Below are 21989 nucleotides of genomic sequence, written 5' to 3'. Positions count from 1 at the left end.
AGCTGCGAGCAGGGTTAAGGGAACCCACAAGGGGTACCTGCAAACTCACAGTGACAGAAGCTATTACCTCCCTTTGGCCTGAATGAACAGAGGGAGGGAATAGTGTTATTACCAGAATTCAGCGATGGCTGGGCCTGTGCAAGGAGCTGTCCCAGAGGGGGTTCAGCCACCACCAGAACCACAGGGAGGGCAGTTGGGAAGATACACCCCTGTCCCTCTCTGCTTCCACCCTCTGACCTCCTGCCAGTGCCTCCCATTGGCCAAAGGCAACCAGAGGTTAGCAGGCAAGGGAGTTCAAAGGATAGTCCAAGGGCTCATCCTCCCGCTTCTTTGAGCAGGGCATGGTTCTCGGGGTGCAGATGAGGACCAACAGCCCAGGAGATGGTTGGAGAGGGACGGGGAAGATGTACTCCCTGGTTTCCCCAAAAGAAAGAAGGATTATCCTGGTAACTCTGATCATTGAAAACATCATTCAGAACAGAAGAATCTCACTTTCTGCCTAGCATTCTCTTTGTTTTGGTGTTTTCCACACCCTGTCCATTTCTTTCTCTCTCCACTCCTTCCTACCATTAGTTCCTACCTGGTTCAGCATTCCCACAAACACCTGGGTAGAAGTCGTCAGTGTCTCAGATTTAGAACAGAACCTTCCTGGCTAGGGAGTGATTGTTCATGACCATGGGCACTCGTGGCTGTGTGTGCCCTCATGCTGTTCCATTGCTATGTGTATGTATGCAAAGGCAGGCTTCCGGTACACATGTCGTAAACATCTGTGATATACTCTCCCTTGTCTTTAGCGTGACTGTAACTTTTGTATTTCAAAGTCCTTTTGTTCTCTGAAACATCCTTTCTCTACACAGCCCTGCTCTGAAGTGGGAGGACAGGAGCTCTCATCCTTATTTGACAAATGGGGAAACTGATGCTCAGAAAGGGGAAGTGACTCACCCAAGGCCCATCAGATAGGAAGTGGCAGAACTGAAACAAGAAACAGTGGTCCTGATTTTGAATTCAGCTCTTCCAAGTGTATTTGCCTTTCAATCTTGGGAAGTTTTTCCTTAGCCAGCTTCACCCCTGGGAGAAATTATTCAGCACGAACCCCCTGAGGCTGCTGAAATGTCATGTAGTGGGACGGACTTTGGAGCCAGAGAGACTTGGCACACCTTATGACCTTGGGCAAATCGGTAGACCTCTTTGGGTCTCTGTGTCCTCATCAGTAAAATCAGGCGGATAATAATCAGGAGTTTGGATGGAAAAGTCAGCTGCGTAAGGTCTGATAAGTTGTCAGGACAGGCTGGCTGGCTGGTAGCCAGAAAGGCTCCCGAGGTGAATGCAGCCCAGGTCTCTAGACTTGTCTCATTGGTGTTCCATCCACCCATCACCCATGTGTTTTTCCATTTATCCATCTACCCATCCATCTGACCCCAGACTCCCTGGGTTTGAATTCTGACACTGCTATTTACTGGCTGTGTGATCTTGGGCAAGTTACTTCACTTCTCAGTGCTTTAGTTTCTTCTTTTGTAAAATGGAGATATTAAGAGCACCTATTATAGGTTATTATGAAGATTAAATGAGTTAATTGATGTAAGATGCTTAGATCAGTGCCTGGTAAATAGCAAACTCTATAAATGTTAGCTTTATTATTGTTATTTATTAAGAACTGCGCTAAACCCTGGGGAAAATGACAAATGAGACAGATAAATTTTTTCTTTTTTTTTTTTTGGGCCACACTGCACAGCTTGTGGGATCTTAGTTCCCTGATCAGAGATCAAACTCAGGCCTCCTACAGTGGAAGCTCAGAGTCCTAACCACTGGACCGCCAGGGAATTCCTGAGATAGATAAATTTTTGTCTTTGTAGAGGAGGAATAGAAACAAGTAAGTAAGTCAGTCAATCAGTATAAGTTCCGTTTGTGAACTTATGAAAAAACCAAACCCGGCATGCTTGCTTCATGGGAACAGACTTTCTGTTTGAGGGGCGATGAAAAATTTTGGAAATAGATGGTAGTTGTTGTTGTACAACATTGTGAATGTAATTAATGCCCCTGAATTGTTACACTTAAAAGTGGTTAAAATGGCAAAAACAAAATAAAGCAAAACCGAAAAACCAGCTATAACCAAAAAAATAGAAGGAGGGACCCACTTTAGACAGAGTGATCAAGGAGCACATAGATTGAGATCTGAAAGGTGAGAGATGTCAAGAGACAGGGGACAAGCCCACTGTCCCTGCAGAGGGACCATTAAGGGCAACCCCCAAGACAGGGGCAAGCCTGGCGTGGCTGAGGTGCAGACAGAAAGCCAGTGTGACACCATCATCACAGTGATGGTGGCAATAGGGGTGGGGAAGTGGTGGGAGCTGAAGCAGGGGCTGTGTGCAGGGACCTGGAGCTTTGATAAAGAATTTCTGTTTTATTTTGATGGGAGATCATTGGAGGTTTTAAAGAGGGCATCCAATGGAGTTTTGAAGAAATCCCTGTGGCTGCTCTGTGGAGAATAAACCCTAAGAGGGCCCGAGTGGCTACAGGGAGGCCATGGAAGAGATAGGCCAGCCATGCAGGCAGGAGCTGAGAGTGGCTTGGACCTGGATGGAAGTGGGGATGGAGAAAAAGAACAAATCCAATTTACTGGGCTCAGAGATGCAGAGTCATGCTAACCCTGGTGGGACAGCTTGATGTATAAACCGGTCGATTCATTTTTAATGAGAGGTACAACTGCAGGCCAAGTGGATATTGCCTCTTCTGGGCAAGGACACCCTCTCCCTGCAGGCCACCGAGATGGAAAGCCACAGCGTCTGAAGGCTGCTTAGTGACCCCGGAAGGCAAACCCGGGGAGCCGGCCAGTGGTTGCAATGTTGAAGAGCATCAGAGGCTGACAGCCTGCTGAGCTGGCCCCAGAGGGGGCCAGGCAAGCATGCTGGGCCTCACTGGGCCCCTCTCTTCCAGACAGGGCTGGCGCAGGCACTGTCAGTATTTACTTCTCTGGCTGACCTTTCCCTTTTCTAATCCTGTGCATTTGGGTTTTCATATGTTAGTGTCATCAGTTAGGCTTTGCCGGCCTCTGTCTCCCTCTATCCATCTGTTCTGGGTGGGCACTTCTTTTTTGTTGTTTTTTTCCTGGCCGCGGCATGTGGGATCTTAGTTCCCCGACCAGGGATTCAACCCGTGTCCCCTGCAGTGGAAGCGTGGAGTCTTACCATTGGACCACCAAGGAAGTCCCTGGGTGGGCACTTCTAAACTCCTGCTTCGCAGACCACTCCCTACTCTGGCTTCCCATTACTGCTTGTAATTCTGGACCTTCTCAGGGTTGTTTTATTGGGTGCCCTCTTTATGTTATTTTCCTGAATCTCCATCACCCCCCCTGAGAGGGAGGGAGGACTATCTCTGTTTTATAGGTGAGGTGACCTTGGCTCAGAGGAGTGAAGTCACTTGCCCAAGGTCCCAGAGTGAGCTAGTGGTGGAGCCGGGCTCCGTGTCTAGGTCTGACTGACCTGGGTCTGCCCCCTGCCTTGCTGCCCTGCATGGAGGGGTCCGTGAGATGACTGTGTACGGAGTCCCGGACGCTGGGCCTGGCCCGCAGTGGCTCAGCAATGGGAGTCTTGCCCTTTCCAGCAGAGTAACACTTCTGACTCTTGCAAAGCTGCCAGCCCCCATCCCCCCACCCCACTCCTTCCCTTCTCCCTGACTGCAGCCTGTCCCTCCTGCCAGGCTGGGTGGAGCTCACCTTTATAGGCTTCTTGTTCCAAGAAGTCAAGATATCAAGGCTCCTCCCTGTTCTCCGCACAGCCCTACTTATTCCCACATCTGGGCGTTTGCCCACATAGTGACTCAGCCCAAATGCCTTCCCTGCCATCACCTGTCTAGATTCTCCCTTTTTTCAAAACCTAACTCCCTCACCCTGCACTCCCTACCCTATAAGTCTTCTTTGGGAACGCCAGGCCATACTCCTGATCACCAGGTCCTAGAATCTTCTAGAGGCTGAAATGTACACTGGCAAATCTAAGTCACATCCTGGGTGAGTATCATCCTCCCGTGTTGCAATGAGCTCCACAGGAACCAGCACATGTCCCTCTGGGTCCCCTACAGTGCCTGGCCGGCTTGGCCGCCCAGCGGGCTCCATCAGTCTGTGCTGACCTGGGCCTGGGCAGAACTGTGCCCATGTGACTGGTTGTGGCAGAAGCCAAGGCCAGGTTCTTGGCTCACTTTCTGTACCCCAGTGAGAGAACCATGCCATTATCCCTGGACTTGTGAGATAAAGAAGGATCTCATCATAGGTTTAAAAAATAATAATGTGATTTTTCTTTTTAATTCATAACTTTTTTTAGAGTTTAAACAGATTTTATTTATCTCTTTCTCATCCTGTCATACCAGGCCATGTGCATTGGAGAAATTTATTTTTTAACTTCTAGTTTTTTTAAATCATTCAAGAAATCTCCAAGTATAGTAGAAAAAATGAGAACTACAGTTAAACAGAAAGAAGAAAAAAATAATTTGTATACCTGCCTTCTAGAAACAACCATAGTTAATACTTTGCTGAAATTTCTGTAACTGTATGTGTGCATTAATCAAAATAGGGTCAATCTGTACAAACTGTTGTGTATCATGCTTTTTCACTCAGGTGAAAATTTTCCATGATTCCATGATTTAAAAAAAAAAAAATTATTTATTTGGCTGCATCGGGTCTTAGCTGCAGCACACGGGATCTTTCGTTGCAGCACATGGGCTTCTCTCTAGTTGTGGTGCACGGGCTCCAGAGCTCATGGGCTCAGCATTTGGGGCACCTGGGCTCTCCAGTTGTGGTGTGTGGGCTCTGCAGGGCGCAGGCTTAGTTGCCCTGCGGCATGTGGGATCTTAGTTCAGGTACTGAACCCACGTCCCCTTCATTGGAAGGTGGATTCTTAACCACTGGACCAACAGGGAAGTCCCTTCCATGATATATATATATATTTTAAAAATATATTTATTTATTTATTTTTGGCTGCATTGGGTCTTTGTTGCTGTGCGTGGACTTTCTCTAGTTGCAGCGAGAGGGGCTGCTCTTCGTTGCGGTGCACAGGCTTCTCATCGTGGTGGCTTCTCTTGTTGCGGAGCATGGGCTCTAGGCGCTCGGGCTTCAGTAGTTGCGGTACACGGGCTCAGTAGTTTTGGCTCGCAGGCTCTAGAGCGCAGGCTCAGTGGTTGTGGCACACGGGCTTAGTTGCTCTGCGGCATGTGGGATCTTCCTGGACCAGGGCTCAAACCCGTGTCCCCTGCATTGACAGGTGGATTCTTAACCACTGTGTCACCAGGGAAGTCCCACTCAAGCCTCTTTTGCTCTCTGGGTCTCACCTGTAAAAGAAGAGGAGAAGACTGAATTATCTCAGAAGGCTTCCAGCTCCTTTCCCCTGAGGTTCTCCCAGCACCAGGCAGTCATGCCAGCAGCCTCTGCTGGAGACCTGGGTGGTGAAAGACTGGGATATTTATTTGAGATTACTCTCCTGGCTATTTCCAAGAGGATGCAGGCCCAGGGAAGGTTCAGAGAGTACGGGCTGAAATCAGACTGAGGCAGAGGTGGGAGTAGATGTGCTGGAGTCTCTGGGGCTCCCTGGACCCATGAGGGGCCTGTGGATTCTGCTTCTCCCTGCACAAAACATACAGATTAGTCTATGGGTTCTGGTTTTTTTTTTTTTTTTGAAGCAAAATTAAGCAGGCATTTATTTTCAGCGTTCTTCCCTGTAGGCCTTATCTAGCATTATGGCTGATATCCTCCAGTGAGGGCTTAGAAGTAATCCAGAGCCAGGCAGATACGTCTCAGTTTGACACCACGAGGCTGTGAGACCCCCTGGAGCAGCTCTTCTTGCTTTGAGCTCTGGCACAGAGTCAGCACTTAGTGTCATATAAGCAACAGAGAGCCTTTATTTAACTGTGGCTTTAAATTATACCCTTAAAGCCCGGGGTAATGACGTGAGTGGAAAGCATTTTTGGGTGGGGATGAGGCAATGTGGACCAAGGTCTTCCCTTCCTCCTCATCTTGTTAACAGCGGCATCCGTAACAACAGACCCTCTCATTTGTGCTATGAGCTCCAGCTTACAAGGTGTTCTACTCATTATCCACGAGGTGGGAATTGAGGATGCTCGTGACCTCTCTAGGGCCCTAGAGATGTTGGGTGGCTGAGCGGGGTGCTCAGGGCCCCTGACTTTCTGTCCAGTGTCCCTTGCTTTGGGTGGGACTGGTGGCCCCTGGAAGGCAGGGGGAGAAACTGAAGAATAAAAAGGAACCGTGGGGCTGGGGCTTGGAGCATGTGCACAGCCCAGGGTGAATCCCGTGTCTGTCTGTCTAACTGCCCATCCAAGGCCCCAAGGTGGGTGGGGTGAGGGAGGGACCTGCCAAGTCTCATCTGGATCTTTCTCATTTAGTATGATGGATTCAGAGGAAGGCTCTAGACTCAGGGGTGAGGGTTCCTGCTCATTTCTCTGTTACCCGGTTTTAGCTCCAAACTTTTTTTTTTTTGAGGGGTTTGTTTTCACCAGTGGGGGTCAGAAATGGGTGCTTTTGCCTTCCTAAAAACAAACAAACAAACAAACAACTTGTGGGTTAAAAAAATGTAGATGTATTTTTAAAATTATACAAGTAATTCCAAAGTGTATGAAGTAAAAAATGAAGCTCCCTCTCTTATCCCACCGTGTGGAACTCTCTCTTTTTCCTCTATCTACTTCTGAATTATTAACCTCTCTTAACCGTTTGGTAAGTATCTTTTCAGATCTTTTACTACATGTGTACAAACACAAAGATGTATTGTTGAGGTTATTGGTATTTTTTTTTAATATAAAAATGGGACCATGCCATTCTTTCTTTCTCTCTCTCTTTCTTTCTCTCTCTCCTTTTCTCTCTTTGCAATTTGCTTATTCCAAAGAGCAGCTGGGCAACAGGTCCTTGACTCTCTGAAATCTCCTCACTTCCTGCTCTGAGGGGAAAATGATAAGAATAGTCGGTTGCAGAGATAATTTCTAAGTCCCTTGCTTTTTTGGATGAGTCCTAGTGAGACCAACCGACTGCCCATTTGTGGCAGATGTGGAGCCCGAGCCCAGTTCGCCTGACTTTGACATCATCAGGGCTATGCGTTTTTTAAGAGTACCTTCCTGTGTTATCCCTTTAAGTACATCCTGACAACATCCCTGTGAAGTCAGGGGGCAGGAATTATTGAGGCTTGGGGCATGAAGAGCCTTGTCCGACATCAGGGTTGGAAAGGCCGGGAGCACAGGGCTCTTTGGGTTGAGTTCCATTTATCCAACATTGATTGAGGGGCTACCGCGTGCCAGGTGCTGTAGTGGGAGAGACAGCCTGGCCAAGGGCCTGCCTGGAGGTGGTCACTGACTGTCCCTGGTGCTCTTGGCAGAGTGGGGCCGCCTGGAGAGACTCTCCTCGCCCTTAGGAAGGGCCCTGATTCCAGACCCAGGCCAAGAGCTTGGAGTCCCTGAGGAGCTATATGGGCACAAGGGTGGGTGGGGGTCTGTGACCTCGGCTGTTGCCACTGACCCCTCGCTTCTCATGACTCTGTCCCCATCCTCACTTCCTCTGTCTCTCCCTCCCTCCCTCCTCCTTCTCTCTGTGGCTCTTTGTCCATTTGTCTCCATCTGTCTCTCTGCATGTGTGGTTCCTGTCCCCCTCGCACCGTTCTGTCGCACCATTGCTGCCCCTCTCCCCCATCACATGCTCTCTCCTTCGTGCCAATGCAGGCGTGCTGGTCACCATGACAACAGAGACAGGCCCAGATTCTGAGGTGAAGAAGGCTCAGGAGGAGGCCCCGCAGCAGCCTGAGGCAGCCGCCGCAGCTACCACCCCTGTGACCCCCGCAGGCCACGGCCATCCCGAGGCCAACTCCAATGAGAAGCATCCAGCCCATCAGGACGCTCGGCCTGCTGAACAGGTGTGTGCCTGAGAGCACGGGATCCCTCTTCCTGCCCAGCCCGTCCTCCAGGAGGGAGGAAAGAAGGAAACTGAGATGTATTATTGACCCATTACATGCCAAGCACTGTGCAGGGGGCATAGTGTTCATTTTTATAATTAATTCTCTGAGACCTAAGAAGGTAACTGTTGATTTCCCCATTCTACACTTGGGGAAACAGAGCCTCAGCAGGATGAAGTGAGTTACCCAAAGTCACATTGCTATAAAGTGACAGAAGTGCAAGTCAAATCTAGATCTGATTTTGAAAATCGGTGTTCTTTCAACCTTATCTTCCTATCCCCCAAGGCTGTCCATTCTAGCGGGGCAAGCCCAGGGTGACTGCAGAGCAAAAATTCATCACCCTAAAAAGAGACAGGGGGCTTGGGGGTTCATCTAGCCATTGAATTCACACCTCCCCTAATTCACAACTGGACCAGAGAGGGCAGGGACTTTGCCAAGGTCATTGAGGATGTCAGTGACAGAGTTAGGACTAGTGGGCAGGGCTCTGACCTCCCTTCCCTCCACTAGATCAGTCCCAGCCTCATGCTAGACCCAGTGACAGACTGAGAAGGAGGAGACCATGTCCTGATCCCTCATGCACTGTTCTAGGCAGATAGGACAGCTCTGGCCTCTGGGTGTGGTTTTTGTGGGATGCTTCCGCCTGCAGGGGAGCAGTGGACCCCTCGTATGAGCCCACCCATTGTACGCAGAAGCTCTGGCTCTCTTCCTGCACACACCCACCATAGACCGTGGTCACCTGGGGGGAGTCTTAGAGGGCAGTGGCTCTCATTTTGGGGTCTGTCTGAGCCCCAGCTGCATCCTTATTGCATCTCATTTGGATGAAAGGCTATGGTTTCTAGCTCGCTGACTAAACCCTTCCCTTGGTTGGACCTGCAGAGCCTAGACATGGAGGAGAAGGACTACGGGGAGGCCGATGGCCTGTCAGAGAGGACCACGCCCAGCAAGGCCCAGAAATCACCCCAGAAGATTGCCAAGAAATACAAGAGTGCCGTCTGCCGAGTCACTCTGCTCGATGCCTCTGAGTATGAGTGTGAGGTGGAGGTAGGGAGCACCACAGGCCCCGTCCCTGGTCGACCGTCCTCAGAGCCAGGACAGGCCTCTGTGCGCATTCAGCCTGGGCCAAGCCAGAGGGCATCCACTCTTCATGGAGGCCTGGACCGACTGCCGCGTCCTGGGGAGATGACCCGGCCAGCCCTCCTGGGCACAGATGGTGGCACCGAGGCCCGCAGAGGGCTCTTCTGATTGCAGATAGTGTTAGGCGAGGCACAGGGCTGGTGCCAGGAAAGGGCTTCTCAGGGTGGCTGTACCTTGGCAAGGAGTCGCCGTTTCGGGGCTGATCTGTAGCCTGGTAGGACCTGGGCTCTTTCATCTCACCCAGCAGACGCTGAGGTTTCAACCAGAATCATTTTCATGTATATAACGGGTGTGGAGGAGGGTTCTCCCAGTGAAGCACCCTATCCAGGGCACCAGGACAAACTGGTCACTCGAGGCTTCCGTGGTGAGGTGTCCCCCAGGCATAGGGAGGTGGCCCATTGGAAGGATCCTCCCCCCAGGCTGTGGAGACACCCTGTGGCATGGCTCTGGCCCACAGTGGGTGGCTGGGCAGACATCTCCTCTCTGGGGTCAGCCATCCTGGCCCCACATGTAGTATCTCCCTTTCCTGTACGGGCTGGAACTCCCACCCGAATTCTGAGCTCTCACTCGCCCCCTTCGAGGTTCTGCCCCGGTCCAGGCACCATTCCTGGCCCGTCCAGGTGTATGGAAGAGTCCAGAGGGTGGCCTTACTGCTGAGAGTGACAGGACCCACCTCCCTTTCTCCCCTGATCCCTGGTCTTAACGGACCGACTTCTGAGGCCTGGGAGGCTGGCTCTGTCGTCTTTGCCGGGTTGGGTTTGTTTTTTTTTTTTAATGTTTATTTCTTCCATAGAAAGGTTGCAGGGTGGACACCTTGCCTACTCCTGGGCAAAACAGAGGGATATCTTCTCCCTCTTCCCTCCTGCCCACGGTGGCCCCAAGGTGCTGTTTCAGCTGCCCTAGAAGAGTGTAAGGGTTTGACCGAGGCCACTCTCTCTGAAGGTCTCCTCCAGGCTCAGGAATCCCTTGGTTTTCCAGCTACTCCCCACAGTCAGGCCTGGAGCCAGTCCCCGGTGCCCTACCCAGACCTTGCAGGGACCCCACCCGCTCCCTGGAGTCCACTGCCTCTTTGGGTAGTGACTGCTTCACACGCCCCCTGCCCCGTGATCTCTTTATTGATGCTTATCCTCACCCCTGTGGGTTTGGGGTACCCAGCCAGGTTCTGGGCTTTGTCTTCTGAATCCTCAGGCCCAGATGGTGTTCAGAGAGGTACCACGCCTTGCTGATGGGAGTTGGGGGGAGAAGGTGGCTCGAACGGTGCTGCTTGCAACTGAGGCTGATTTAGGCTCTGTGAGCCCCCTTGGAACCTCACTTGCGGCCTGGGTAGAGGTGATGCTCCCTTAGTGTAAGGGGAGGGGCCAGGGGAGGAGAGTCACGCTGTGACCCTGAGTCCCAGGCCCTCCCCTCCTCCCCTGCCCATGTCCCTCACAGGTCAGGTGGCTTGTCTCTTCCTCTCACACTCAAAACTCAGACTTTTGGTTTTCTGCTCCTTGGGTCCAACTTAGCCTGTTTCTCCTAATCACTGTACAGGAAGGAAAAATCAGTCACTCCCCCACCCCACTCTGGCTTTCCCCCAAGCAGGTCTGAGTTCTAGGAAGACCCCAGGAGGGCTTGGAAGAAGGCAGTTGATGGGCTAGGCATTAGTGTCCCCCCAAGATTCCTTAGGACTTGGAGAGCAGAGCCAGGTGGGTGGCAGGAGTGCTGGGATCCTCCCCAGATGCTGGAAACCTCTTGCGGGTTTTCACGTTGTCCTGGTGGAGCCTGGGGCATCTCCCCGCCCCACCCTGAGGTGTGTTCCGGCCTCACGGCAGCTCTGCTCTTCTCTTCAGAAACACGGCCGCGGCCAGGTGCTGTTTGACCTGGTCTGTGAGCACCTCAACCTCCTGGAGAAGGACTACTTTGGCCTGACCTTCTGTGATGCCGACAGCCAGAAGGTACCTGGGCTGGGGAGCGGGGCTGGCTGGAAGGCCTGCCCTGGGTTGGGGGGGGGGGTCTCTTCCCTTAGGCCCCCATTGGCCTGGCCACATCCCATGGCTTCCATCAGCCCTCAGCTCTTCATTAGGTACCTTCTGTCTGCACGCCTCCAGGGTTCAGCCTGCCCTGTCCATCCTCAGTTCTCTGTCTCCCCTGTGCCCCTGTCCTTCCTTGGGGGCCTTCAAGTCAGCCCCAGATGGGTATCTGGAGAGCCGTGGCATGGCTTCCTGCGGGAGCTGAGGCACTCACCCCCAGCCCCTCTTCCCCACCCTTGGGAAGCTCCTGTCTGAGTGTCCTTCTTCCCACCAATCCCACTGCAGCTGCATTACCCGTTCACCGTGCTGCCTCCAAGCAACGCCAGGCCCAGGGCCCCGGGTCCCAAACCCTGAGTGAAGCCAGGCCTCGTTCCCTCACCTCCCAGTCCCAGGGGAAGGGACCCAGACAGCTCAGCCAGGGAAGGGTGTTCCCAGCTAAGGGGCTGTTGGCAGGCCATTTCGGGACGTTTCTCTCTCCTAGCCCTACCCAAGTCCCCTCCTCCGTCTCCCTCTAAAGAACTCTATCTTCTCCTACAGAACTGGCTGGACCCCTCCAAGGAAATCAAGAAGCAGATCCGGAGTGAGTGACTTGCTGTGGTTGGAACTGGTAGTGGAAGGGCGGAGGGGGGGGCTCCAGGCCTTGAGGGCCCTAGTTGTGCTGCTCCTTCCTCCTTTGGGAAGTGCGTTCGGACCCGTGAGTTCGTTTGCTGTGTGTGGCAGATCTTGGGGAAGGCAGGGTATTGTTTTATAGATGAGGAGCCTGAGGCCTGCACAGGAGGAATGACCGTCTGGAGTCACCCAGCAGGTTAGCGGAGGGATCACAGCTGCCTTCAGGATGTCAGCCCTGGAAGGGACCTGCAGAGTCATCGAGGACAAGGGGACAAACCGATGGCCTCAAAACAGCCACCCTTCTGTCCAGGGCCAGGGCGGGCTTTGGTGGTCAGTGACCTTTGACTCAGATCAGATTCCTTGTCCCCACAGTACTCTAGGCCACTCTGCCAACTGAGAGGAGTGAACGTGTCCTGTGTTTAATGATGGGTGACTGAGGCCCAGAAAGAGGCAGTTATTTACCCAAGATCACAGAGTGAGGTATGGGCCACGCCAGGTCCTGAGCCCTGGCCTCCCAGCACCATCCTGCACTCTTTTCAAGGCCTGGGTCGAAGACAGATGAGCAGGACAAAAACCTGTCTTTTCTGGCCCAGAGGAAAAAAGGCATGTTGGGAGGGGCGGGGCAGCCTTCAAACGCCAGAAGGAGGAGGTAGGTGGCCTCAGCCAGGGGGCATGCAGTGAGTGGGGACTTGGAGCCTAGAGGCAGCGGTGCCTCCACTGGGGGCTCCTCCCCTTGGCTGTGCTTGGGCTTCCTGGTCCCCTGGCTGGAAAGCTATAGCCAAGCCTGTTGCCGTGACAGCAGGCAGCTGGGCCTTAGGGATGCCAGCTGACTATGCAGGAGGGGGCTTGAGGGATGCTTCCTGCAGCCTCCTGTCAGTTGGAGATAAAGAGGCAGGCTCACGGACAGAGCCCCCTTCTCTGGGGCCAACAGGGTCCTAGGCCTGGCCTTTATGCTGTCCCGAGGAACCCCAGCCCAGCTGGGAGGCCTGGCTCTCATGCCTGAAAGAATCAGAACGCACACCGTGGCTGAGAGTGTTTGAGAAGGACCAGGACCTTAGAAAAGAGAAGCTGCTGACAGAATCTTTGGGTCTCGGCTCCCTCCCCAGGGCAAGAGGTGATCGCCTTGGGTTATGAAGGAGCAGGGCTCCCTCCTTTATTTAGTAAAGCCACAGTCTCTGTTCCTACCCCTGCAGTTTCCACCCATTCACCCCAGTTCTGGCTTCTGGGGCCCCCACAGAGCAATTTTTTACCCACTTTCTTGATCTGTGACAACTCCAACCTTCTGTAGGTGGCACCTGAGTCCTTATGTCCTGGCCTTCAGAGTTGGGTATATTTCCTCCCAAATCTCAGTGCCCATCACCTAGGGCACTGGGGGCAAATCCTCCACCTCTCTGGATTCCCGCATCTCCCTAGCAAGTGGATTAGTGATTACTGCCTCACTAGGTGGGGATGAAGGTTCAGTGATGTGAGTGTGAACAACAGCCAGCACATAGTAGGTGCTTCACATAGTAGGAGGCAATCTGGTGTGACGGTTAAAAGGACAGACGCGGGAAGTAGATCGCCTGGATTTGAATCCTGACTCCATCACTACCTCTCGTGTTATTTAATTGCTCTGTGCCTCATCATCTGTAAAGTGGGGGTTACCCTTATCTTTAGGGTTGTTGTGAGGATTAAATGAGTTATTAGGTGTTCAACACCTAAAAGGTGCCTGCCCATAGTAACACCCAGTTTGTATTAGCCATTATTATTATTATTAATTATTACCATTATTCTCTCGCTCTCTTTTTTTCTTGGCTGTGCTGTGCGGCTTGTGGGATCTCAGCTCCCCGGCCAGGGATTGAACCCTGGCCATGGCGGTGAAAGCCCGGAATCCTAACAACTAGGCCACCAGGGAACTCCCCCATTATTATTCTTGAGACAGGGATTGTTTCCCCTTGAGGCTGCTGTTTCCAAGGAGTCAGCTGCAGTCAGGAGCCTAGGTTGTGGAGTCATATGATCAGAGGCTAGACCTGTTTTCTATCGCTGACTAGCTGGGTGATCCTGGGAGAATGACTTAACCTCTCAAAACCTTCATCTATTAAAAGGAAAGTCTACCTCAGGATCACTATAAAGATTAAATTCCAAAAACAGGTGTAAAGTTCTTAGCAAGCCAAGCGACCAGCACTTAGTAAGTGTTGGAGACATGACAGCTGTATGGTGAAGATGGCGATGCCCACAGGGACAAGGATGGTAGTGATGGCATGGCCTCCAGCCCTTCATGTCCACAGCCCTGCCCTGGATGGGCCTCTCTTTCTCACTTTGTCAGAGGTCCCTTTAGAGCATGGAGCCCAAAATGTCCCAGGGGTGGTCTGACCATTGTTCTGGATTATGGCCTTTCATCAAGGCCTCCTCCCTCCCCCCTCTTCTTAAGTGGTCATCCCTCTTCTTGGTTTGCAGAGCTTGTTTCCAGCTGAAACCTCAGCGTTTATTTTTCTCTACCTTGTAAATGTGTACCATTGATTTTTCATATCTAAACGTGGAGGTTAACATTTACCCCTGTGAAATGTTCTTTGTTGCTTTTAGCCCATTATATTTGCTTTTGGGTCTTGTTTATAATCCAATTCTGCCATCTGAGATGGAGTCAACATCATATAGGGCAGAGTTTTGCAACATGTTTTCTGAGAAACTTTAATCTGGAAGGATGCCCTGTGACAAATGGATGCAACAGGTCAAATGGATTTTGGAAACTCTTGAATGCATGTCCCCCTTCAAGAGGTGCAATGCACAGTAGCAGAGTGAGGGCTCTGAGAAGTCCAAAGTTAGGAAACCTGTTTAATGTGGTATTTTCTAGATTAATTATCTTCCCACTAATGTCCTGGGGCACAGACTTTGGTGTAGAGGGAAGAGCGTGGGCTCTGGATCCAGGTGGCCTGGGTCTGAACCTCAGCATTGCCACTTCCTAGCTTGTGACCTTGGACTGGCCACTTTACTGCCTGGGCCTCACCGTCCTCATTTACAAAATGGGGATGATCATAGGACTTACAGGGATGTTGTGAGGTTTAATGAAGCAATGTTTGTAAAGTAATTAACAGCATGCCTGGCATGCACCATTGTTTTCTTTCTTTCTACCTTCCTTCCCACTGCTAGTTCACAAGTCTGTTAATCTGGGCCTCAGTCTCCTCGTCTGTCAAGTGGGAATAATGTGCCAGGGTCTCTTACTGGATTGTCCTAAGATGATTGTTATGGGAAGACTGAAAAATTGCCCATGGCATGGTGCATCTGGGCCACCCACGGGGGAGATGGGGCCTCTCTGATCTCTCCCCCATCTTCTCCTCTCAGGCAGCCCCTGGAATTTTGCCTTCACAGTCAAGTTCTACCCCCCTGACCCTGCCCAGCTGACAGAAGACATCACAAGGTGAGGGCTGGGGAGGGATGGTGGTGGAGGGGGATGGACACAGAGCCCTGGGTGACACAAGGTGGTATATGGGTACATGACGGCAGGTGCAAACCCAGATGCCTACTGAGGCCAGGCAGACAGCATCAACAAGGGAAACCAACTCAGTGCAAGAGAAAGTGATGCAAACGGAGTGGTTGATGGTAACTGACCCTTGACTTCAGAGGGAGAGGTGTCACGGGGAACAGTGGGGCTCAGTGTGAATTCAAGAGGACAGATGCCGCTTAAAACAGTTGCTGTTCTGCTCGGGCAGTCACTGCCATGTGGGAATCAGGCCTGATAGTTGGAGTGAAGCTAGAGATTTGAGAGTAAAAACCACACTTTTTAAATATTGGCAACTAATTTAAACTCTTAAAAAGCATGGTGTGGGCCATCTCTGGGTAGGATAAACCAGACATGTCTGAAGGCTGATGTGCTGGCTGGACCACCAGGTTTTAACTTTGGGGATAGGAGGGATTAGAACACCGATGCCTTTGCAAGTGGGAGTTTGGTCCTGTGTGCTACTCTGTGCACGTGGCAGGCGTGTGGGAGTCAAATGAGGCATGTGACCACCCCAGGGAGGCAAGCCCAGGCTGCTGGGGTGAACGTGGATTGTAGGTGCAGGCCTTGTGCCTCAGTGCCAGTAGATAACAAGGCTTAAAGATTAGAAGGGGGTGCAAAGCATCTCTCAGGATGAGAGCTTCCATGGGGCTCATCCTGCCTCTGAAATCCAAAACAGGGAGGGGCCTTTCTCTTTATCTAAGCCCCTTCCAAAGAGATAGTCTTACTTTACAATATCCTGGGGCTGTGTCATCCGTGTGCTGGGCCCTAAACACCCACCAACCATAGGATGTGGCTTGGAGTTATTCCTACAGCAGGAGAGGGAGCTACTAAGCCATCCTCTGTCTCCCATTGGGTCCCTCCTTAATCTCTGCCATTTGCCAGGCAATGGGCCAAGGTCAAGATACCGACTCTGGCCTTGGGAGATAAAACAGATATCCCTGGAATAGATCAGACCTGAGGCCTTGGCCTCATTAGCCCTGCTCTAATTCCTGAGGTCAGCTTGGGGCCAAGGTGGCAGCAGCAGGGTCTAAACTTCATTCCCGAAAGGGCTGAGAGCTTTAGACCAATACAGCCCCCATCCCCTGGTCTTGCCCACTGGTGCCTCTCCTCTTTGTGCTGGTCCCTGGACATTGGGCCTCTAGGGACACCAGGAAGGAAGTTAGCCCTGCCCGATGTGGCTGGCCTCAGAGCATGGGGTGATAGTAGCAGCTGATTTAGTCAAAAATATTTAGAACCCAAATAAACTGGTCAGAATGACAAAGTGACTGAAATGAAAGACTGATCAGTGTGTTTGGTAATGATTTCTGAATTTGGAGACTTTTGAATGATATGCTTATAAGCCCACACTCGGTGCCTGTAATGTTTGAGCTGCTGCTGATTCTGAGCCTCTGCCTTGGCTCTGAGCACACACTGAGGCCGCATGTATTGTACTTTTGGCCAGAGCTTCAGTTCTGACTGCAAAATAATGTCGTAGAGCAGTAAAAACTATACTAAGTAAAAGCCACTTAAAAGGCAAAGAAACAAGTAATTGGAAAAAAAAATGGTGAAACATAGCAAAGTGGGCAAGGAGGTATTGCAGGCTGAGCATGAACTGGAATATTAAAAAAAAAATACACAGTAACTTAAAAAGCAATAAAAAGTGCTTTGAAATGGTTCTAAAAATTGTAAAATCATCCAAGTGTGCATGAAAGTTATAAAAAAAATCATGGCCTAGTGGTTGGAAATGTTTCTTTTAAACCAATTTGGACAATTCGTTTAAAGCTGGAGCCAAATAAAAAAGTTTTGAGAAAACATTGGCAAACAGTTTTGTCCAGACAGTGGAATATGGTGCAGAAGTTAAAATGAATAAAGTCAGGTCACGTATGCTGACATGGGAAGGGCTCTAAGGCACATAGTTGGGAGTGAAAAAGCAAGCTATGTGGTCAGATATAGCATTTGATAGCATTTACATGGTAAAAACACCCATGAACCAAAACCACATGCATTTTAAAAAATTTATTTTATTGAAGTATAGTTGATTTACAATGTTGTGTTAATTTCTGCTGTACAGAAAATGATTCAGTTATATATACATATATACATATTCTTTTTCATATTCTTTTCCATTATGGTTTATTATAGGATATTGAGTATCGTTCCCTGTGCTATACAGTAGGACCTTTTTGTTTATCCATTCTATATATAATAGTTTGAATCTGCTGATCCCAAACTCCCATTCCATCCCTCCCCCACCCCCTCCCCCCTTTGGCAACCACAAGTCTGTTTTCTATGTCTGTGAGTCTGTTTCTGTTTCATAGATAAGTTCATTTGTGTCATATTTTAGATTCCACATATAAGTGATATCATGTGGTATTTGTCCTTCTCTTTCTCACTTACTTCACTTAGTATGATAATCTCTAGTTGCATCCATGTTGCTGTAAATGGCAATATTTCATTCTTTTTATGGCTGAGTAATATTCCATTGTATATATGTACCACATCTTCCTTATCCACTCATCTGTCGATGGACATTTAGATTGCTTCCATGTCTTGGCTAATGTAAATAGTGCTGCTGTGAACATAGGGGTGCATGTATCTTTTCTTAATTACAGTTTTTTCCGGATATATGCCCAGGAGTGGGATTGCTGGATCATATGGCAACAGTATTTTTAGTCTTTTGAGGAACTTCCGTACTGTTTTCCATAGTGGCTGCACCAATTTACATTCCCACCAACAGTGTAGGAGGGTTCCCTTTTTTCCACACCCTCTCCAGCATTTGTTATTTGCAGACTTTTTAACGATGGCCATTCTGACCGGTGTGAGGTGGTACCTCATTGTAGTATTGATTTGCATTTCTCTAATATTTACTGATGATGAGCATCTTTTCATGTGCCTATTTGCCATCTATATGTCTTTTTGGAGAAATGTCTATTTAGGTCTTCTGCCCATTTTTTGATTGGGTTGTTTTGTTTTTTTCGTTATTGAGTTGTATGAGCTGTTTGTATATTTTGGTAATTAAGCCCTTGTTGGTTACATCATTTGCAAATATTTTCTCCCAGTCCGTAGGTTGTCTTTTTGTTTTGTTTATGGTTTCCTTTGCTGTGCAAAAGCTTGTAAGTTTGAAAAAAAAAAAAAAGCTTGTAAGTTTGATTAGGTTCCATTTGTTTACTTTTGATTTTATTTCTATTGCCTTGGGAGACTGACCTAAGAAAACGAATGTTTTGCCTATTTTCTCTTCTAGGAATTTTATGATGTCCTGTCATATATTTAAGTCTTTAAGCCATTTTGAGTTTATTTTTGTGTGCGGTGTGAGGGTGTGTTCTAACTTCATTGGTTTACATGCAGCTGTCCAACTTTCCCAACACCACTTGCTGAAGAGACTGTCTTTTCCCCATTGCATATTCTTGCCTCCTTTGTCGAAGATTAATTGACCATAGGTGTGTGGGTGTATTTCTGGGCTCTCTGTTCTGTTCCGTTGATCCATATGTCTGTTTTTGTGCCAATATCATGCTGTTTTGATTACTGTAGCTTTGTAGTATTGTCTGAAATCTGGGAGGGTTATGCGTCCTGCTTTGTTCTTTTTTTTAAAATAAATTTATTTATTTATTTATTTATTTTTGGCTGCATTGAGTCTTTGTTGTGGCGTGCGGGCTTCTCATTGCAGTGGCTTCTCTTGTTGCGGAGCACGGGCGGGCTTCTGTAGTTGTGGCTCACGGGCTGTAGAGTGCAGGCTCAGTAGTTGTGGCACATGGGCTTAGTTGCTCTGCGGCAGGTGGGATCTTCCCATACCAGGGCTCAAACCCGTGTCCCCTGCATTGGCAGGTGGATTCTTAACCACTGCGCCACCAGGGAAGTCCCTCCTGCTTTGTTCTTTTTCCTCAGGATTACTTTGGCAATTCTGGGTCTTTTATGGTTCCATATAAATTTTAGGATTATTTGTTCTAGTTCTGTGAAAAATGTCATGGGTAATTTGATAGGGATTGCATTAAATCTGTAGATTGTTTTGGATAGTATGGCCATTTTAACAATGTTAATTCTTCCAATCCAAGAGCACGGGATATCTTTCCATTTCTTTGAATCATCTTCAATTTCCTTTATTAATGTTTTATAGTTCTCAGCATATAAGTCTTTTACCTCCTTGGTCAGGTTTATTCCTAAGTATTTTATTTTATTTTTGGTGTTATTTTAAAAGGGATTTTTTCAGCAATAATGGAGCTTCTGCATGTAGAGGATTGCTAACTTGTTCCATGGTGGCAAGAAAGAAGTCTTTTTTTTTCTTGCTGTATAATGTTTCAGTTTTAATAATTTTGAAGCACTTGGATGCATTCAGAAATTAAAAATAAAAACCATAGATAAAAAAATAAAAGGGATTTTTTTTTTTTTTACATTTCCTTTCTGATATTTCATTGTTAAGTGTAAAGAAATGCAACCAATTTCTGTATGTTAATCTTGTATCCTGCTGTCTTGCTGAATTCATTTGTCAGTTCTAGCAGTTTTTGTGTGGCGTCCTTAGGGCTTTCTATATATAGTATCATGTCGTCTGTGTATAATGACAATTTTACCTCTTCCCTACCAATTTGGATACATTTTATTTCTTTTTCCTGACTGATTGCTGTAGCAAGGACTTGAAATACTATGTTGAATAGAAGTGGTGAGAGTGGGTATCCTTGTCTTGTTCCAGATTTTAGCGAGATGGCTTTCAACTTTCACTGTTGAGTATTATATTGGCTATGGGTTTGTCATAAGTAGCTTTTATTATGTTGAGATATGTTCCCTCTATACGCACTGTCATAAGAGTTTTTATCATGAATCGATGTTGAATTTTATCAAATGCTTTTTCTACATCCATGGAGATGATCATGTGAAAACCACATGCATTTCTATACGTCCATGGAGGAAAAAGGTCTAACACCACAGGGATAACAGGAGTGACCTCTGGGGGAGGGAGTTAGGACTGAGAATGGACATCAAGAGGAAATTTAGAATTATCTCTAAAGTTTACATGTTTCCCACAGTAAGAGTATATTAATAGTATAATTAAAAATACATCACATTTTAAAAAAATGGTTAAACCAGCAAAGCAGTCCTAATTTAGCTTGAAAATGAGTTAGAAATTGAAAATGTTCCTATAGTAGGAAAAATCCCTCAAACTTAGAAATGAACAAAAATGCTTAACGTTGCATGAAATGTTACATAACCATCTTCTAGGATACACCCAAAGTATTAACACACGACATGCCAGTGTCTGGGAACATTCCTCTTCTGCTGCGCTGAGCGTTGATCAGTTGGTGCTGATGGATCGGTGGGCAGCTGTGCTTGGGGGAATCTAGGGAGGGAGTGGCCCCCGTGCCCATGCCAGCTCTCCCCTATGTCCAGATACTACCTGTGCCTGCAGCTGCGGGCGGACATCATCACGGGCCGCCTGCCCTGCTCCTTCGTCACGCATGCCCTGCTGGGCTCCTATGCCGTGCAGGCTGAGCTGGGCGACTATGATGCCGAGGAACACGTGGGCAACTATGTCAGCGAGCTCCGCTTCGCCCCTAACCAGACCCGGGAGCTGGAAGAAAGGATCATGGAGCTGCACAAGACGTACAGGTGAGAGGGCCTCCGCCCAGGCCTCCCCTTGCTCCTTGCCCTGTTGGCTAGAACCTTCCTGGCTAGGCCACCGGATCGTATGCTGTAAGTACCCCACCCGGCTCTGCCGCTAACGTGAGGTGTGTCTGAGAGCACATCATCTCATCAGATGGGAATGATGGTAACTTGCTATGTGACCTTAAATGACCGCTTGGGACCCCAGGTTCTTAAGCTCTTGTACTGGTGTGGTAATTCCCTGTCCTTGGTCTCTTTAACTGCCAATTGGAGATGATAACAATGATTGTGTGTCCCTGGGTAAGTGTCCTGATGTCTCCGGGCATAAGGTTCAAAAGTTTACATTCTAAAGCCAGACCGTCTGGTTCACCTTTTGGCTCTGTCTCTTTCTAACCAGGGGATCTCGGCCTGGTCATTTCACTTCCCTGTGCTTTTAGTTTCCTCATTTGTTTAATGTGGGCACTAGTAAAACCTATGCTGTAGGGTCCTGGAGGGGCTAAATGGTGCCTATTAGAGACACACCGCATGGTGGCTATTATTGTTGCTCTGTGATTTGAGGGGCTGAGTAGTTGATAGTGCAGTGGAAAGCAGCTTGTGCCAGGAGTTAGAAGATAGTTAACTAGTTGTGTGATTATGGGCTGGCTATTTAACCCATCAGCCCCATTTTTTACCTGTATTCGTAAGGACTTAGATTTTCAGTGTTTCTCAGTATTCGGGGCAGGAGAATTCACTGTGCAGGATGTTTGGCATCTCTGGGCCCCAGGCATTAAATGCCCATAACACCCCCTCAGTCATTGTAACAACCAAAATGCATCCCCCATTTCCAAATCCCTGCCGTGAGGGTGATACCCGCTCCCTGGGGGGCACCCCTGGAACTAAATGGTCCTTTTACGCTGGAAGTACTGTGGACTCTTAAGTCCAGGCTTGTCAGGGAAACCCAATGTGATAAATGACGTGGAAGTGCATTGTAAACTGTAAAGTGCTATGCATGTGGGAGGGGGTATGGTGATATTATCTCATTGCTAATGAGGATGGAGGGAATGAGGAGGGTTGCGTCCTGGGGAGAGAGGCCATCTGGAGAGAGGCCCAGGGCCAGAGGTGGAGGGATCATGTACGGGGGAAAGAAAGCCTGCTGGGGTGTGATGGGACACGAGGTCTGGGTGGCAAATGTGTCTCTCAGAGGCTTGCACACCAACTCTGATTGGCTAGTAACGGCTGCTGTTATATTGTGTTGAGCAGGATACTGAAACCGTGCAGCCG

The 21989-nt window shown here is 49.0% G+C and overlaps 1 protein-coding gene across 9 annotated transcripts in view; it reads left to right on the top strand.

Moving 5' to 3' along the window:
- EPB41L1 (erythrocyte membrane protein band 4.1 like 1) overlaps positions 1 to 21989 on the top strand; it is a 70126-nt gene that overhangs the window by 6775 nt on the left and 41362 nt on the right. For all 9 annotated transcript variants that reach the window (XM_068525100.1, XM_068525103.1, XM_068525108.1 and 6 more), the window contains 6 exons: positions 7705 to 7895; positions 8811 to 8975; positions 10898 to 11002; positions 11615 to 11657; positions 15005 to 15080; positions 20517 to 20735. In XM_068525100.1, coding sequence (XP_068381201.1) covers positions 7719 to 7895; positions 8811 to 8975; positions 10898 to 11002; positions 11615 to 11657; positions 15005 to 15080; positions 20517 to 20735 — 785 coding nt within the window. In that variant the 5' untranslated portion in view covers positions 7705 to 7718. The remainder of the gene's footprint in view (positions 1 to 7704; positions 7896 to 8810; positions 8976 to 10897; positions 11003 to 11614; positions 11658 to 15004; positions 15081 to 20516; positions 20736 to 21989) is intronic.

The sequence above is a fragment of the Eschrichtius robustus genome, chromosome 16 (genome assembly GCF_028021215.1).
Source record: "Eschrichtius robustus isolate mEscRob2 chromosome 16, mEscRob2.pri, whole genome shotgun sequence".
NCBI lineage: Eukaryota > Metazoa > Chordata > Mammalia > Artiodactyla > Eschrichtiidae > Eschrichtius > Eschrichtius robustus.
The sequence above is the reverse complement of the archived record's forward strand: the minus strand, read 5'-3'. Positions and strand labels throughout refer to the sequence as shown.